Source organism: Balaenoptera physalus, assembly GCF_965194825.1.
Source record: "Balaenoptera physalus genome assembly, chromosome: 7".
Lineage (NCBI taxonomy): Eukaryota > Metazoa > Chordata > Mammalia > Artiodactyla > Balaenopteridae > Balaenoptera > Balaenoptera physalus.
Genome location: NC_138886.1, coordinates 99,394,004 through 99,414,328, shown reverse-complemented (window position 1 = coordinate 99,414,328; position 20,325 = coordinate 99,394,004). Strand labels below are relative to the sequence as shown.

At 38.3% G+C, this 20,325-nt stretch overlaps 1 protein-coding gene across 4 annotated transcripts in view; it reads right to left on the bottom strand.

Annotated features, from left to right (window-relative positions):
* The window catches only part of LOC309665100 (contactin-associated protein-like 3), a 235,150-nt gene that overhangs the window by 144,562 nt on the left and 70,263 nt on the right, over nucleotides 1-20,325 (bottom strand). For all 4 annotated transcript variants that reach the window (XM_082471237.1, XM_082471238.1, XM_082471239.1 and 1 more), the window contains one exon: nucleotides 9,947-10,057. In XM_082471237.1, coding sequence (XP_082327363.1) covers nucleotides 9,947-10,057 — 111 coding nt within the window. The remainder of the gene's footprint in view (nucleotides 1-9,946; nucleotides 10,058-20,325) is intronic.

The window sequence follows — 20,325 nt, the reverse complement described above, 5'->3', positions numbered from 1 at the left end:
TCTCCTGCCTCAGCCCCTTAGTTGAATAAAGTGTCACAATTCATACAAAGGAAAACATGTCCAGAGGGTCTGACTTGCACAGAACAAGGTTCCACAGCTTAGGACACTGAACACAAAACATCCCTCCCAGCAAAGTGTGATAGGTATGCTTTAGGGCTGCAATGAGAATTCAACAAGAAGCTGTGTTAGAGCATCTAGCACAATACTTTCTCTCCCACACACGATCGCAAGACGGGAGACAGTCATGGTGAAAGAGGGGTGACATCCAGAGTGTGGGGCATTGCAGTCTTTTCATTACTGAATGGCCCGTTACCTGCCACTTTATACTAGATAAAGGAGAGAAAATGAGGAAAGCCAAAACTTGTCACAAGCATGTGATGTGTTCAGGACCCTCCCAGATGCTCTAAGTGCTACCTCACAACTCCTCCATGCACCCGGCAAGTGGGACGGGTGTTACAGTCTCTGCTTTGCAGACAAGCAAAAAACAATCATTTTAGGTTCGGGTGAGGGTATTTTATAAAAGCTTAGCTCCCTTTTCATTCTCTACCCCTTCTAAGAACATATCCCTGCGATTTGTCAGTTATTCAGTATTGTTTGCTTATCAATACCAGACTGTCTTTTATATTGATATACTGGCAGATATATTGGAAGGTTTCTGTCTCTAGTTATCCCTGTGTGATTTTTTCCCCCACCTTTCGTTGGCTCAGACACAGGCAGTGACTTGTGTCTTTGGGGAGAGGAAAGGCTGAACAGGAAACTCTCAGCTAGGGCCTTAATTATTCTGGTCACTGATCAAGATGAAAATGACCCCTGCCCCTGGTGGCCACGGGGCATGCACTGTCATAATGAGTGTCAGCTTTGTGCAGAGGGGGAAATTACCCAGAGGTAGAAATTACCCAGAGTTGAAAAGGAGAATAGCTCATGCCTTCTTCAAGTTGGAACAAGGTCCAGAGCAGAAAGATGCCAAAGGAAGCAAAGTCAAGTGGGATAATTTGAAGTGAACAGACTAACCTATCTCCAGGGCATCTAAATGTCAAGCAAGTAAATGGCTAAATTGAAATTGTAACTAAGGGAAGTTTCCCTCCAAGATTTTCATTACATTGTCTCAAATGGGAGCTCATCAAGCTCTGTGTATATCTTTCCTCACTTAAATGCATCTTAATTCACAGAAAACTCATTCCAGATTCCAGGCGGGGCTGGGTGAGTGGGGAGAGGGTGAGATAAGCAGGAGTAACAGATGTTCCCAGGAAAAAGGGGCCATAGGGCGGCAGGCCCTGGGGATGCTCCCTGACCATCCCACTCAGAGATCTCTGGGATTTATATATTGGTGTTTTTGTCACAACCCTGCCTACATTGCTGAGGGAAATTTAAGCATTTGCTCCAGCTCTGATTTCTTAAGGAGCAATTCCAACTATCTACATATACCATTTCTGGCTATCAGGATGTAAAAAAATGCAGAAATCCTCCCTCTGGACCTGTCTAGGTAACCTCTGATTCCCTTTCTGCTGTGCTTCCTGCAGTCTGCTAGCAGCCTGAGCAGGAGATAACAGGTAGTTTTCCAAAAAGTGCATCCATAATGAAAAAATCACACAGAGCTGCCTAATTGTAAAACAGATTCCTGTACTAAATGCAGACATACCCTATAATGGTTTTGTAAACAGACAATTTAAACTTAAATAAAAAATAAGTGTATACTTGTTAATTTGTGATTCAAATTAAATGCCAGTGATATTAAAGAAAAAAAGTACAGTGTGACTGTTCACACGTGACTCCCTTAAGTTCTGTGTGCAGTGTCCCGAGGGACAACTTTCAATGCCCTTGGCAATTAACATTCATCGCTGCAGCTCTTTCTGCATAAAATAAACAAAAATCCATTGCTACTGTGTGTTTTGTTTTGCTTCTCTCATAGACACTCCTGACCAAGTTTTAAAGAAACACACAGTAGAGAGGCATTCAGATCTGAGTTGATCTCAGGCTTTGCAGTTCTTATGTGTTTGAAGTTCTGTATTGACAAGACTATAAGATGATTTTGCTAATTTCTCACCTTAGAAATAAAATACGAATTGCCCAGCAAGCCTATAAACCATCCGAACATGTACTAAATACCTCATGCATGACTGAATAAAATGTATGACCAAGTTTATTCGTGCATCTCCCGTGAAATCTTCATGTTTATGAGAGATGCAGCTCTGAGATCTGGTCTAATTCTATAAAAGCATCATTGTGCATCTTTCAGAGGCCCCCTGAGTTATTCAGAACAGATATGATTCCAGATCATTCTTGAGGCCACTCAGAATAGCTGCATCTCCCTCTGATATGTAGAGAACAGTGGGGAATCCAGGATGCCCAGAAGGGCAGGAGGCCAGGCGTTCTGCTCCAAGGCCCCCACCACTTCCCAGGGACACACCGTTACTCTTCTTAAGGCAATAGCTCCTTTTTCTTTTTAATTAAATTCAGTGTAGGATCATGTCAGGAAATGCAAGGGTGAGATGCTCAGAAATAAAACCATGAGTACTAAATTATCCATCCATACTTGACTGCTCAGTTAGCCAGAAGCCTTTGGAAAAAAAGTCCATTGATGGTAAAACTTACATTTTCTTTAGTGATGTTATGTAGCTGAATTCATTACAATTTGTAAGCACACTGTGGAAGCCTTGGATAAAAAGAGATATGTACAGATGAGCTGCTATACAAAATAGAGTAGTAAAATGAGAATGCAAAAAGGATGAGGTCTAAGCATCACAAAATGTAAATACTACTGACAAAGGTGCATTTTTTTGGGGTGTAGGCATTCATCCCCAGCAAAGTATGGCATTATTTTGTGTCAGAGAAAAGCCTGCTCCACTGGATTTCCTTGGAGGAAACATGGCAACAAGGGAAGAGTCTACTGCAAGGATCACAGGACAGAGAGAACAGAGAACCCCTGAAATACCATCTTCCAGTCAGCCCCTAGTCCAGAAGCTCCTCATTAATGTTCAGAGCAAAGGTGGGAGTAGCTGACCACAGGGTCCACTGAGATATTCCATTAGCCTATGTCACTGGCTGTGGTCTTCCTAGACCAGTCTCTGTGCCACAAGTTAAACCAGAAGTTCAAGACTCCTGTGTGCTTTGATTTCACATAGGATCCATGTATCATCAGTGATCCCAGATGCCTCATGAAAGGTTGCTAATTGAACCTCACCCCTTTGGCAGGATTGAAGGTCACCTCACTTGGTACGTCTTTCATCAGTGACTCCAAACAAAAAAAAAGGGAATATCCCTACAAGAGGTAATGCAATTGCATTGGATGAGTAAAGCAATATGTGATGGGACAAAATATATCTCCATAGGGATGCCAATAATATTTATTAAAAGTGGAGTAAACAAAGACATCATGGTGTATGTCAAGGATACATACTGTTAAATAAATAACTTTCATGAACATTTCTGTATATTATACATGATATAAAAGTGATTACTTTGGAAAAGAACAGAGTAGAATTTGCTAGACAACTATTTTTGAATTTGGATAGTGCTTAGAAGGGCTTCCACATACCTTTTGGGAAGTTGTCAAGTACATCATAGGCAGTACTTACTCTTGGAAAAATACTATGGCAAAACTGTGGCCACCATAAGATACTTACTGGGCAGATTATAAACACAGACATAATTTTGCAAGGATAAACTGTTGTGTTTTTCATTCCTCTCTGGTAAATCCTGTTAGCCAGTGATCATTATCCCATGAAGCCCTAGAGAAGCCAGGGAGGGCAAAGACCAACTAAGAAAATAGGAAACAGGATGTGTGATGTCTCCCTCTTTGGCAGGAAGAAGAGATGGGAACCCAGACGATCGTGGGAAAGAGAGGAAATGGAGGAAGGGTAAAAGGTGGTAGGAGGGTGATTCAGACACCTTGCTCAGGAACAAAGTCCCAGGGGGATCAGAAAAGTGAGAGGAATAAGCAAGCTGTGGAAAGGCTTTGTCTTGGCTTCCATTTGGAATTTTGGGAGATCACCTTGTAAGGGGCTGTGTAGTCATTACTAATGGTTGCCAACTATTTCCCTTCTTCTACCTTCCAGGCACTTGGAGGATTGCGATTTCCACGCTCCCTGGTGGTTGGGTGGGGCTATGTGACCAGCTCTGGCCAACAAGCTCTGAGTGGAAGTGATAGGTTACTTCTGGACTAAACTGCCAGGACAAAACCATTTGACGATCTTTTTCCCCTTGGTATGGTGAACCAGACTGCCCACAGGCCATCAAAAGGGGGCACAGAAGTGAGATGAGAGTCTGACTGGATCTGAACAGAAGGTCAACTTGGCAAAGGCAGATTAAACCTGTAACCAAGGCTGCTCAGGCTGGAAACCAAATGAGACTCATGGTCAGGCTTCAGGGAGGCAAGAAGTGACATCGCAAAGATCCCGGAGGGGACAATGACCTGTTCCCTGGGAACACGGTCTTACCAAGAGGTAAATCCGCCACAGGCTTCAGGAGCAGGTGCCAAGTAACCCTCAGCGTTAAAAGCAGACAAACTCCCTTCAGCAGATAGCAAGGAGCTGAGCCCCAACGTGAGAAGCCCCACCATCCAGCTGCATGAGGGCACCAGCCCTTCTGTAAACCCAAACACTGTCTTGGAAAGAAGCAGGAACAAAGAAATCTGAGCATCCCTGGAAGATGCTCACCCATTCAAAAGAGTCCACTGAATCCAAAAGAGACTGAGGATTGCCTTATTCTGGAGGTAGTGCTATAATTTGGGCTACTTGGTAGAGAGAAATGACAACATTGCCTCCCTGAAGGTTGTTGACAACGCTGAAAAACATGTTTGGTTTGTTCTGGTTTGTCTCATCTAGCATCTTAGGTTCTATGGAGGTAACCTGGAGACTCCAGACCTTGAAAAGGACCATGGGAAAACCTGAGCAGATGAGTTCTGTGTGACAACTGTACGGCAGGGTCTGCACGAACCCTGGGATTTGGGGGCTTCTCCTCTCACATGCTACCATCATGCCGTGATTTAATAAAGTTGCATGGTCACCAAGACAGTGCTCTGTGCTTTAGAACATGGGTGTATTTTACATGGATGCTGTTACATTTGGCCTGTCCACTGCACTCAATACCCACAGTTGCATCTGCAGGATCATTTGTTAAGAAAAATTGGAAAAAGAATGTGTCTTGGCCCTAATAGGTCTAAAAACTTTTAGGAAGCACAGATAAACAGAATGAAAAATCTGACATCCAGAGGCAAAAATTCCCCAGTACATTCATATGCCTTTATAAAAATCTGGTTTGCAAGCCCTTTTATTGCCATCTGAATTGCTCAGACTAGTATTTGGGAATACTGACCAGTTCTACCAGGCACCTAGCCTGTGAATAAAAGATAGAAATACTGGAGAACTACGATTTTATGAAAAAATATGAGGGACAAGTTTATTATTATAAGATTTGCATCAAACATTTTTGATGTATTCAGTAATATTCTGATTTATATCAGGAGTTGATATACGTCTAGATATTTTAAATTATTATTCACTCTTTCCATTTTCTAACATTTCTTTGTAAAAAACAGTGAATTTTACATCACAGCTTATTTGGGATATTGCAGAGTCCAAATAATCAGATGTTCCAGGTTATAAGAAAATATTTAGTGTCTGATGCCCAGGCCTAAGCATTTTCTCCTAATCTAATCATGTGTATTTATTTCCTGCTAAAACCTGGAGTATTAACTTGTACTAGTAAATGTACTTCTTAAAGTGAGAAATAAATATCTTAACGCTGAGAATTGTTGCTAATATGCTCAGCCATCAATTGTATTGGGAGCATTAGACAAAATCTTTCCTGGCTCCACCAACACATAAGTCTCTTGTGAGGAAATATGATCAATGTCTCGGTACGGGAAAGGTGAAGAATTACAAAGAGAAAAGAAAACATCCAGTCAGTTCAGCTTGTCTCCATCTACTTTCTGTTTGCAATACACAATATAGTAATCTGATATGCCATTTTTGATCAAGTTAAATTTAAAGCAGTCTCATTTGCACTGTCAGTGATGAGTGGCTTGCCGCATTAGAGGGTGTGATTTTCAGCATCTGGGCCATGAATGGAGTTGTCCCTCTTTCTGGGGATGATTGTTTATGCAAGCACTTTGGGGGAACAAAAAAGGAGAACAAAATGTGTGTACACTTCCTCCTAATCCATCTCAATCAGCTCTGGCCAGACCACTCATCTCACCACCATGCCTGCGGTGACTAAAGAGGACACGTCACGTGGCTAAAAAGAACATGTTATCCGGAGTTGGAAAGCAGCATCTGAAATGCTAAAGCCAGTTTCATGAAGGGTCACCTACAGTAACAATAATTGTAAAAACAAAAGGTTATTTTCACATGCAAGATCTAGAATGAAAGTCCAGCGTGGTTTACTCTAAGGTAGTTTTTTTACCTTTGGTTTTGGTTTTTTAACTTTTGTTTTGAATAAACTTGGATAAACTGCATAAAGTTCCTTTAGGAGATTTTTGAGAAGAAAAAAATGAAGTCAATATTATAGCATGTTCTTATTTAGAATACACAGATTTCAGCAATCTTGATTTTATATGAGAAATATTAGGTCACTTGTAATTCTAGGAAATATCAATTTAATATTGATGGAAACAAATTCAGCTAACATGAATAGTCAAACCCAATTTGACTGTAAAGATGTAAAGCTTCAAGAACTTTACATTTTTATCTAATGGCATCAATTTTCTTGAATAGGTATATGAATACATGTACGTGTCTGTGTTTTACCCCTTAAAAAAAAATCCATCAGTTCTGAAAAATTATACATTCAGGCATTTCCAGTAATTTGTGTTTCTCTGTATAAAAAGGTAAGGTGTATGACCTCAGAGGGGATACTTTGTTAAATGTATTATCTGGAACCCAATCCCAGACTTCAACAAAATGGGAATGCTAGAGGAACCAGACTAGAAATTTCAAAAGTAAACTCCAGGAGCACTCAGTCCAATGTTGAGTGATGATACTAGCCCATTACTATCTCTACAATAACCAACACTTCCATTAGGGAGCTCACAGAAAACACTGGCAAACAGGTGGTAACATGCTCAGGAATCATGGTTTTCAAAGATGCAAGGTCTGCATCTCTCTGCTTTGGCCCACCTGTCCCTAGAAACGCCTGGATCCCTCCTAACTCCTCTGCTCATTCCTCTTAATATCCTTCATAGACTTCTTTCTTCTGTTTATTGCAAAGTCTTTCCTAAGAAATATTTTACTACTTTTCATAAATTAATAGAAAACAAAATAAATACATAAACTGCATAAGTAAAAAATATGTAAAAGAGAAAACATGAAATGTGCAATAAGTTCTAGTCAATTAATTAACATTTGTTATGTGTTGAATCAGTGAAGTACTTTAAAATCATAAAGTGCCTTAAAGTTTGAATTATTTGGCTTTGGGGGGTTATACAGTGGGTCAAATTTATATATATGCACACACATACAATCAAAAATTATGTATAGGCTATTCTCTTACTACCTTTATGTATCAGGTAGATGAATTGATCAGCTGCTATGTATAAAGTTCTTGGTGGAAGCTGTGATATTTGAGACATTTCTAATTCTTAATGAACATTCTAGAAGCGCAATGACTTATGGGCAAAATAAGAAACTAGGGGTGTAAGACGGACCACCTTCTTTAAAACTTCCAAATACCACAACACAGACCAAGGAAATTTTAACCATACAATCAGGGAGTCTAACATGATTTTCCTCACTAGATCATACACAAAATATTCAAAAAAGCTAAAACTACTATATATGAAGAATCATCGCCCTCATTATATTCATCCACATTTCATACTATCCACATTTTACATCATAATAATCTAAACTAAAGTGAACTAATATGTTCTCCAGCATTTACCAAGGCAAAGGAAATGTCAATAAAGACTCTGGGATGCTGGCTTTTAACAGAAAACACATATAGATAATCCTTCAGAAGGAATATTGATAAATTGTGCTGTCTAAAGCATGCTTTAGAAATGGGTCTGAAATCAGGTGGTAATATCTAGGGATATTTAGTGAAATGTACACTATATGCAATCAGAGTAGCAACAACCATGAAAAAAAAACCCTCATCAGTTGATTGCCACTCTTAAAATAATTAATTTAAATTTGCAAAGAGAGTAGTTTAAATATAAAAGATAAGCTTTGTACTTACCATTTTATAATGATGGCTTATAATATTCTGAGTTATTAGTTTTTTAATTAAATATAATGGAAATAAGTTCATCTTAAGCTTCAGGATTTTTCCTTCTAATGTTTATAAACTTCCCAGTGCCACCATATTGATAGCACTGGAGGCCTGAATCATAAAGATACTCTACACATGCAAATTAGAAACACAACACACAAGCCCCTCGGGCCTCTTTAAACTAATTAAATATGGCTTATTTAGTTTTTACAATTTTAGGGAAACCACTGGAAAGTTTAGATGTTAAGCTGATATTAGAATAACCACCAGACCGAAAATGGGTAATTTGATAACTGATCTCATTGAAATCTGGTTTCAATGAGAATATATTTTTACTGGGGTGCTAAAAATGATTATGAATGATGCTTTGAGGAGTAATTATCTGGCCACAAAATGCTTTTTCCTGGGAAAAGACCATGAAGGTGGACAATTAATGGACATGCCTTCCCATACTGAGCTCATTGAATTTCTTCACCTGTGTTCTTACTCTTCCCTGCCAATCTATTTGATCACTTACTAGGTTCTCAAATTTGATCCTTAAGGACACAGTAAAGTTCAAGCTGGACTTTAACTCTGATCTTAGAAATGTCAAAGAAAGGGAGGAAAACACTCAATTCCTTAGTAGTATCTCCAGAATTTACAGCAGTGCGTTTACATGGGACACAGTTAATTTTCACTTTTACTTTCTGAATTAATCTTTCATTTAAAAAATCTATCCCTTAAAACAGTAGCAAAACAAAAGCAGAAATAGAGACACAGACGTAGAGAACAAATGTATGGATACCAAGGGGGAAAGGGGTGGGGTGGGAGGAATTAGGAGACTGGGATTGACATATATACATTATTGATACTATGTATAAAATAGACAACTGATGGGAACATACTGTATAGCACAGGGAGCTCTACCTAATGCACTGTGGTGACCGAAGTGGGAGGGAAGTCCAGAAGGGAGGGGCTATCTGTACGGGTGTGGCTGATTCATTTTGTTGTGCAGCGGAGGCTAACACAACATTGTCAAGCAACCGTACTCCAATAAAAGTTAATCAAAAAAAGTAGCAAAGCATTTGAATTTGAAGTGTATGTATTCACTTATTTAATCCACTGAATTAGTATTTGTGCAATAGAAGAGGTAATTCACTCGACAACATTCAAGTAGCAAAAATGGACCTTTCCAAAAAGTAAGTCATTCACTCCCTTCCCACTAATAGGAAGGGAATCTTTATTTTCAGTAGCAGCCTTCACCTGGTCTCCTCCCAGGCCAAGTCCTGGGAATGGAGTCATTTTCCCATGACATCCTTTGGCAGCTTCACATCTTGCAAACATCAGGCTTCCCCAGTGGCTGCAGCACTGGCTCCTTCTTGTGTTGTTGTAGTTATTCATGACCAGCGCACTTGACTAGTCACCCTTCTGTCGCCGGTCCTAAAACTAAAAAGGGATGATAACCCTGGAAAAAATCTAGACTCCAATCATTCCCTTCTCATAAATCTTATTGATGATCATTTGCTGGCAATCAATAGGGAAGGAAGATATCAAAACAAACCAAAAAATGGATCATAAGGAAGAAGAAAGCTAGCAGAGGAATACTAGCAGATATGATGAACCTGCTGCTTTCTTCAGTTTCATTAAACTCAATATAATTAAGTTTTGAGCTATAAGAAGGAATATGAACTAAAAATGAAAATAATTCTCTCTGGGAAAGAATCAGGGTGGATTGACAAGAAGACAGCTGCAGACTCACCGTCTCTGCGATTAAGACTTGCAAAGCCAGGGCCGTGGCTGCTGGACCGCTCTGAGGAGCTGCTGAAGGAAGCCCGGGGCAGGGCAGACGCCAGAGGAGCGTCACAGCTATCTGGGGGGAAACACCATGTGCGGGTTAATACACTGATTAAAGCTTTCCTGTCCTCTCTTCCTCTCTTCTTCCTTCCCTTTTACTTTCCTTTCCTTCCTATTTCCCTGCCACCCTCCCTTCTCTTCTTCCTTAATTTCCTTTCTTTTTAGTTAACAGGCTAGGAAAATGCTAGAGCCTGTGGCAAACATGGTACTCGTACCATGGCCAATTCAAAGCTATCAACGTGATGTCACTGACCAGGAAGTTGGAAAAAGAATCATTATATAGTATTTTCACCACGCAGACACAAGGTATGTAAATAACCTCAAGAGCACTGATAACAGCAAGATGACATAAAATAAAGTAGCAAGTGGTGCGTTTTCAGAATGTATTACTTTTGTTCTAATATGATTTAATTAATTATGTTTATATAATTTAATTTTTAGTAATGATTGTATTTTCATGCAAAATTCATGAAAGTTAATGATTGGCTCTTGCTAGCTGCTAAAAATTGGTTCCAGCACATCACTCCTAAATGGGAAAATATTAAAAGTATTTCCTGGAAAATCAGAAAGAACACTTTCACAGACACCACTGTTTCTACTGAACATTGCACTGAAAGTCCTATCAGTACGTAAGAGAAAATTTAAAAATTAAAAGCACAAAATTGGATAAAAAAGAGCAACCGTTATCGTTTCCAGATGATATGATTATGGAGGTAGAAATTCTGAAAGTCATTGGCTAGCTTAACAATTCATTATACAAAAGCTGATAGTATTTCTAAACTTATCCATAGTTAGAAATTAAATTAAATAGAATAGCAAATACTAACAAAACATATAAAGTATCTAAGAATGAATCTTACAGAATTTGCAGGACATTTATGGAGATTATTATAAAAATTGTATTGAAAGACATTAAAGAAAAACTACATAAATTCAGACTACAATGATTGCAAATAGGAAGACTACTTTTAAGGTACTGGTTTTCCCTAGCTTGATCTAAAGATTCATTAGAAGTTCAATCAAAGCTCAGGAGGGTTTTTCACAGAACTTGAAGCAGTGAACCACACAGCTCAGGGGTTCTTAACATGTGGTACAAATATGATATAGGGGGTCTGTTGAGATGAATAGAAAAAAATTACATCTTTATTTTCACTAACCTCTAGCTAAAATTTAGCATATTCTTCAGTCACAAATGTAGACAAACCAGACTATACTCACCAGTGCCCGTGCATATGTTACCAACATAAGTTACAGATATTTTAATAGCAATCGTTGTCACAGACATCTAGAAATATTGTTTATGGTCCCCTTTACTTCAAAATAACAGTATTTATTAAAGTCACCACTAGATCTTGTTTTTTAATGCGCTAATAACTAAGAAGACACTATGTTACAATTTCTAGTACATTGATATCAGCATTTCAATATAACTATTTACTTTGTAACCCTATGTATACATTTTATGCATTTACAAGCATTGCTGTGAGAAGGGGTCAGGCTTCAGCAAAGTGCCCGAAGGGTGCTTGGCACAAGGAAGAGCAAAGAAACACCCGTTGTGAGTGTGTGCACTGCAAGTACAAAGCTGTTGAGACATTACTGGGGCATTATTAGCCATTCAGAAAATTCCAGAAGATTGGGATCATCCACAATCCACAGTCAGCTGTGCTAACTCGAATGTTAACGTGACAATTTCTCAGGGGACAATTTCTCTGCCTGTTGAGCAGACCAGGCCTGCATCATTCCCCCTTTAGGTAAAGGGGTCCCAGGGATCTAAGTAACCTGCTCAAAGTCACAGAGCTGGTTGAGGGTAAGTGAAGATTATCTCCATCAACTGTTTAGCTTGGGAAGCCTGCTCCTTTCCCAGCCTACCCCCCCCGCCCCCAGCACGGCTTCCTTTCTGAGTCTCCCCAGACGCTCCCCACTCAGTCCCCTCTGCTCACATCTTTCTCATCTCACCGTATTGGGGTCTCTCCTTTCTGGGTTGGAAACAGTGAGGACCAAGTGTAGATTCTGGAGCCAGACAGGGTGTGGGCATGACATTTACCAAGCTGCCTACTCTTGGGAAATCACTGGCCCTCCCTAAGCCTCAGTTACCTCATCTGTACAATGAGGATGTCACACAACTGAATCACACACCTGGACAAAGGGGAATCACACAATTCATAGGGTTTCTATGAGGATTAATAGTGTTTGCTTTTATTATTTTCAGTATGGTAAGACAAGTCATCACATAAGCTTCTTCAAAATATTCTATAAGGACGTTTTCCCTATAGAGAGATATAGAAGGCAGCATTCAACGTTCCAAGCCATATTCTCATTTTTTTATTCTTTCCTCAAAAGAAGGCATATGAAAAAGAAAAAAAAAAAAGAGAAGGCATATGAATCTTAGTCTTTAAAAAAAAAAAAAGAGTAAGATGTACTCGCTCTTATGAAGTCATCTTTGTCTTTGAGAAACAATTTTAAAAGTGATCATTTTCTTTACAACCCTAATTGGTTGTTCCAATTCACTTCCACACAGTCAAATTTGAGAATGCACGTGATCAAAAAACGTGACCATGTCCAATAAGGTACTTGGAAAAGAGCAGCCCTGTGTTTGGACAGTGTTTTCTGTACATTCACTGTGTTTTTAACTAAATTACATTCAAGTAAGGTGAAGTCTCAGATGCCACCCAAAAATCTCCTTAACCATTGTTTTCAATCTGAAATGTCTATATTTTATACTACGATTCCTGGAGCCAAAATTGTGAAGACACAATTTAATTTCCTTTTTCTGGAATCATTAAAAAATATTTGATTTCCACTGAATATTATTCTTATCAATAGTCTGATACATACTATTTCTATCCAAAAAAAAAGATGAATCCTGAAATGCTTCAAAGCTACAACAATTATTCATAAATAATTGTTTTTAACAAACGAGATGGCGAAACAACTGAAAAGTACAACTATTTACCACTTAGGGGGAATATGAGGTGAGTACAAGTAATACTCTTGTAAGAATTAACAAATGAAAATAGACAGATAATATTACAGTTAAATAGGCTAAAGCAAGTTCATTTCTCTTCATAATAACACTCATATTAATAAGAAATTATTCTATGAAATAATCTCAGTTTTGAAATGCACTTATTCCTTCAAAAGTTCAAATGTACTCAGAAGCTCAAATGTTCTCAGAAAAGCTTGGGAACTCTAAAGGGAAACTGATGAGCCAGTGTAACGTGTCTTGTAGAAAATACAGACACACCGTAATTGTTCATGATTTATGTGTGATTCAGATCAGAGTGCTCGGAACAGCCTTGTGTGCATGCTTCTAGAATAAGTTCTTATGTATTAAATGAGCAAACATTGTCTCAGTAGTTGTACCTATTGTAACATCATTTTAATCAATAGCCTATTGTTTGTCCTGCTTTATACTGAAATTATTAAACAATATTTCAGCTTCTGTTTTTAAAAATTATATATATATATTCTTTTCTCCAGGTAAAATCTTAGAAATTTGGAACTTCCCATAGCTGGGGAATACATAATTGCCTTAATCCTCTCAATCTAAGTGACACTATCTGAGTGTTTTCCAGACCCTTGACCTCCTCCTAAAACTACTTAAATCTACCCCCTCCATAAATAAAAAACAGTCCCAGACAAACCTCTGGATTACTACAGCTCCTTGGTGATGCATGCTCTTAGTTTCTTCAGAACTTTCAAATCCAGTTTATACACAACTGTATATAAATGGCATCTTTTCAATATGCATTATGTTCTAAAGTAGACTAAAAATTCCTCAGCAAAGAAAATGTCACTTTACTGAATTCATTGATGAGCTCTAGTAGTTATCTGGTAGCACCTTTAGGATTTTCTATGTCTAATATCATATCATCTGCAAACAGTGACAGTTTTACTTCTTTCTTTTCCAATTTAGATTCCTTTTCTTTTTCTTCTCTGTTTGCCACAGCTAGGACTTCCAAAACTATGTTGAATAAAAGTGGTGAGAGTGGACATCCTTGTCTTGCTCCTGATCTTAGAAGACATGCTTTTAGATTTTCACTGTTGAGTATGATGTTAGCTGTAGGTTAGTTGTATATGGTCTATATTATTTTGAAATATGTTCCCTCTAGGACCCTTTCTGGAGAGCCTTTAATCATAAATAGGTGTTGAATTTTGTCAAAAGCTTTTTCTGCATCTATTGAGATGATCATATGGTTTTTATTCTTTAACTTGTGGTGGTGTATCACAGCCATTGATTGCAGATACTGAAAAATCCTTGCATCCCTAGGATAAATCCCACTTGATCATAGTGTATGATCCTTTTAATGTATTGTTGGATTTGGATTGCTAGTATTTTGTTGAGGACAGATGAATGGATAAAGAAGATGTGCTACATATATACAATGGGATATTACTCAGCCATTAAAAAGAATGAAATAATGCCATTTGCAGCAACATGGATGGACCTGGAGATTATCATACTAAGTGAAATAAGTCAGACAGAGAAAGACAAATATCTATTAAGAAATTTGAAACAATAATTCAAATAATTATTTTAATAATATAATAATAACCTTCCAAAACAGAAAGCACAAAGTCCAGAGGGCTTCCCTGGTGAATTCTGCCAAACATTTAAGGAAGAAATCATGCCATGTCTCCATAATCCCTTTTAGAAGATAGAAACAGAGGAATACTTTTTAACTTATTCTATGAGGCTAATAGTACCATAATACCAAAACCAATCACAGATATTACAAGAAAAGAAACCTACAGACCAATATTTCTCACGAACACAGATGCAAAATCCTCAACAAAATATCAGCGATCAAATCCAACAATGTATAAGAAGAATTACAGGGAATTCCCTGGCAGTCCAGTGGTTAGGACTCCATGCTTCCACTGCAGGGGGCCCGGGTTCAATCCCTGGTGAGGGAACTAGGATCTCACAAGCCACACGGTGTGGCCAAAAACAAAATAATAAAGTAAAATAAAATAAAAATTTTAACAGATTCTTAAAAAATAGAAAAAGAATTACATACTGAAACAAGTGGAATTTGTCCCAGGTATTCAGGGCTGGTTCAACATTCAAAAATCAGTTTATGTAATCCATCACATCCACAAGCTAACAAAGAAAAATCACATGGTACTATCGATAGATGAAGAAAAGCATCTGACAAAATCCAACACCCATCCATGGTAAAAACTCTTGGTAAACTAGGAATAGAGTTGAACTTTCACAAATTGATAAAGAATATCTACCGAAAACTTACAGCTAACACCACACTTAATGGTGAGAAATTTGAAACTTTCCCCACTAAGAACAAGACTAGGCAAAGATTTTCCCTCTCACCACTCCTTTTCCACATCCTACTAGAAGTCTTAGTTTATGCAATTAGACAAGAAAAGGAAATAGAAGGGATACAGATTAGGAAAGAAATGTCTTTGTTATGGATGACAAGATCATCTATGCAAAAACTCCTGGAACTAATAAGTGGTTATAGCAAGGTCACAGGATACAAGGTTAAAATACAAAAGTCAATTGTTTTCCTATATACCAGCAATGACCAAGTGGAATTAGGAATCTGAAACACTATGCTATTTACATTAGCACCTAAAAAATATAAAATACTTAGGTATAAATCTAACAAAATATGCATGAGATCTATATGAGCAAAACTCTGAGGAATTAATCGAGGAAGAACTAAATAAATGGAGAGATACTCCATGTTCATGGACAATACTCAATATTGATTGTCAAGATTTCAGTTTTTCCCAATTGATCTATAGATTCAAGGCAATCTCAATCAAAATTCAAGCAAGTTATTTTGTGGATATCAACAAACTGATTCTAAAGTTTATGTGGTGAAGCAAAAGACCCAGAATGGCCAAAACAATATTGAAGAAGAACAGAGTGGTAGGAATGACACTACCTGATTTCAAGACTTACCATAAAGGTACAGTAATTAAGACAGTGTATTGGCAAAAGAAAGAAAAGAACTGATAAGATGGACTTTATTAAAATTAAAAATTTCTGCCCTGCAAAAGACAGTCAAGAGAATGAAAACACAAGCCATAGGATGGGAGAAAATATTTGCAAAATACACATCGAACAAATGACTTTTATCCAAAATATGCAAAGAACTCAAACTTACCAATAAGAAAACAAACAACTCCAATTAAAAAATGGTCCTAAGCTGACTTTAACAGACACTTCACTGAAGAAGATATACAGATGAGAAAGAAGCATATGAAAAGATGCTCCACATCATATGTCTTCAGAGAAATGCACATTAAAACAACGAGATACCACTACACTCCTATGAAAATGGTCAAAATCTGGAACACTAATGACACCAAATGCTGGCAAGGATGTAGAGCAACAGGAACTCTCATTGGTGGTGGGAATGCAAAATGGTGCAGCCTTTTTGGAAGACTGTTTGGCCGGTTCTTACAAAACTAAACATATTCCTACATGCAATCCAAAGTCTGTTCCTTGGTATTTACCCAAAGGGGTTGAAAACTTATGTCTACACAAAAACAGGCACAAAAATGTTTATAGCAGCTTTAGTCATTAAACGCCAACACTTGGAAGCAACCAAGACACCTTTAGTAGGGAATGGATAAACAAACTGTGGTACATCCGTATAGTGGAACATTAGTAATAAAAAGAAATGATCCATCAAGCCATGAAAAGACACAGAAGAAACCCAAATGCATATTACTAAGTGAAAGAAGCCAGTCTTTAAAGGCTACATACCATACGATTCTAGCTATATGATATTCTGGAAAAAACAGAAGTGTGAAGCCAGTAAAATGATCAGTGGTTGCGTGTTTAGATGGGAGAGAGGAATGAATAAGAGGAACACAAGGGATTTTAAGAGCAGTGAAACTATTCTGTACAATAATATAATGCTGGATACATGTCATTATACATTTGTCCAAACCCACAGAATGTACAACAGTGAGAGTGAAACATCAACTATGGACTTGGGGTGACTATCATGTGTCAGCACAGGTTCACCAATTGTAAAATAAAAAAAGTATCAACACCACTCTGGAGAAGGATGCTGGTAATGGCAGAGGCTAAGCATGTGTGAGGGAAGGGGGTATATGGGAAATCCCTGTACTTGCTGCTCAATTTTACATAAACCTAAAACTGCTCAAAAAATAAAGTTTATTTTTAAAAAAGGGCAGGGGGGCTTTCTCTTTATCAACTACCCTGAGTATTCACTTAAAAATAAGTGCTATGATTTAAATAACTTACTGAGAAAGAAGAGAAACTTTCAGGGTTTTTTTTTCCCCAGTTATACATCCTGGAGCCCATTTATAAAACTTAGTTCTATCCCTTCATGGTTTTAAAATTGTGCAAGGGTGTGTGACTCTACCAGCCTTCAGAGGAATCAAATATCTGGAGGGGGAATGGCTGTAGTTTTTCATGGATTGTCCTGCTTCAGCACCCTAAGCAGACAAGGATTTAGATCTGTTTTAAAGGTCAATTTTAATTATCCCAATTATTATTCACTCATGACTGCTGAAAAATTATATTCGACAAAAGGAACTGATTCCCAGTGGTGGGAGTGTTTCTAAAATTATAACTTGTGCCAGTTTAATGAATCATACCGCTTCTCATACAGGAACAGCACTTTTTTTTTTTTTTAAAGAACCACTATTTATCTTTATTTCTTCAGCTTCTATCACAGTGCCTGTCACATGGTAAGCATTTGATAAATGTTTGCTGAATTAAATTGATCACAAGTCCGAGAGCAACTTTCTTAAATCTCCATATCTAAGTTCTATTTCAACCCTGACATATATTGAGCTTAAAACATTGAAACAGCCAAGTTCATCCTAACAGAAAAATCATGCGGTCTTAATTTCCAGGCTGGGTGTGGGGTAGGTATGTGATAGTGGGACCCAGGAAAATATAGATAGAGAAGAGGGGTTCTCACTAATAGGAAGGGACTGCCAATGAAGTATTCACTTCAGAAGGCATTCTCATTCCTGCTTAAACAGGGCATGTCAGTAAAATTCAGCAATCCAACACACTCAGATATTTTTCAAAAATAATTCACAAATGGAAAGATGAGAACATGTCTGTGTTAGAAGTAACATCTCTAGATTTATCAAGATTGTATAATTTTGTGCAATGAAATTCAGGGGAGAAATAGACACAGCAGTTTTTCAGACACTGATACCCAAGGGGCAATTCCCCATCCCTGCCCCTGAAATTCTGATTTAGTGAGAGGATTTATTTGTGTACTTAAGGCAGACACATTCTGTTCTTCAGAGAAGGAAATGTACAGCACTCGGGACAGGAGCTGAGAGATCTCTGCAGCGGATGAAAACCTCAGCTGTGCCAGGAGAGACCCTCAACGTGGCCACCAGGAGTGTGCACTAAATTGCAGTTTTCATATGAGTAGCCCTGGTATCTGTATTATGTTCTGTGGTTATTAAACCAGAATTGGAGAGTTGGGCAGTGTAAAAGACATACTTTCAAAAATCGGAAGCCCTATCATGCTAGTGCCCAGAAAGATGCACTTGGGAAACTCAGCTGTTGACTCATATTAGTATTGATATTACTTTAAATATTTAGTTTAAAAAGACTTTCACTATCTATAGCTCATTAACTGGAAAACTTCCTTGCTTGTATATAAATCTGAAATACCCATTTAAGGGGCAAAGTCTAATATTCCACACAACTTACTCAAATTGTTGAAATAGTCACAGAGCAATGAAATATGCAGTTTTGGGGTGACGTCAGTATCATGATAGTGTGAATCGTTCCTTTTTTCTCGCTCTCCTTTGATTTACAACTATTAGGACGTCCATAACCAGAAAAAAAAAAAAAAGCACCTATCCACAGCATACAACGACATCCAAGAGATCCATCCACCTGTGCATCCAAAGTGGGTGGATTGGACCATGGAGTAGGTAGCAGGGATTGAGGTAAGTGGCTGCAGAGCTGGTGGCAGGAGGCTGTGACAGCACAGAAGGCGGCTGCTGTTCTGGCAGTGAGCCAGCACCACCTTTCTGGCAGAGGAGCTGGAGGATGAAGGCAGTGACTGGAAGTCTGCCCAGCCACGTGTGTTACAGCTGGCGGGACCAGTTGCTCTCTCTGAGGAGAGACTGCAGTGAATGGGCAGAGGGAAAGGAAAGGTAAGTAGACAGACAAAGAGAACTGAAGTCAAATGTCTCCTGCTGTCTGCCCCTGGAGGCAAGGGGACCGACCACCCAAGGACCCCTGGGACACCACCCCCATCCCAACTTGAGGATACCTCTACCAGGCCATGGACACCCACAAAGCCCCAAGTGCTAAGTACACACACCTCCCCCCTGCGCCCACATTCTGCCACCACGCGTTGTTTTTGTTGTTGTTGTTTTTGTTGTTGTTGTTTTTGTTTTGTTTTGTTTTAACTGTGTGGGTTCCCAATCTCAGAAGCCACTAGTTAACGCTGGTAAGAGAAACCAAAAACTTGTGCCATAGCGCCACCTTCTGGAAAGGAAGGCTCCTAACTGCCAACCTGTTGCATTCTTAGGATCAAAGTAAACAAAGTCTTACCTAAATAAAAATGGTGTTCCATTTTTTATTTAGGGAATCATGGTAATACGGTATCGCAAAAAAAAGAAAGACAATTTTCCAGTAGCCAAACCCAAAGGTATGGAATATTGTGATCTAACTGATAAAGACTTTTAAATAGCTGTTACGAAGAAACTGAATAGAAAACTCATAAAGGCAATGCAATGATATTAGGAATGAAAATAACAAGCAGAAGGAATACTTTACCAAAGAGATTAAAATTCTAAAAAAGAATCAGATTTCTGGAGCTGAAGAACTCAATAAATGAGATAAAGAATGCATTACAATGCACTGGAAATAGAGCAAATCAGGTAGAAGAGGAATTAGCAAGCTCAAGGATAGAAATATAGAAATAATTCAGGTGGAAGAAAAGAGAGAGCTAAGATTTTTAAAAAGTGAAGCCTATGAGAAATATCTGATTCTATTGGAAAGGGAAACGTAAGAATAATGGGCATCCCAGAAGAAGAGAGTGGGAAGGGGACAGAGTTTATTTAAAGAAATAATAGCTGAGAAATTCCCAAATCTGGGGAAGGGATGAATATACAGATCCACGAAGCTAACAGAATATCTTGTTATCTCATCACAGAAAGACCTCCAAAACACATTTTAATGAAGCTGTCAAAATTCAATTATAAAGAAGCAATTTTAAAGGCAGCCAGGGGGAAAAAAAAAAAAAAAAGACAGCAACCTACAGAGGTACCCCCATTAGGCTACAGTAGATTTCT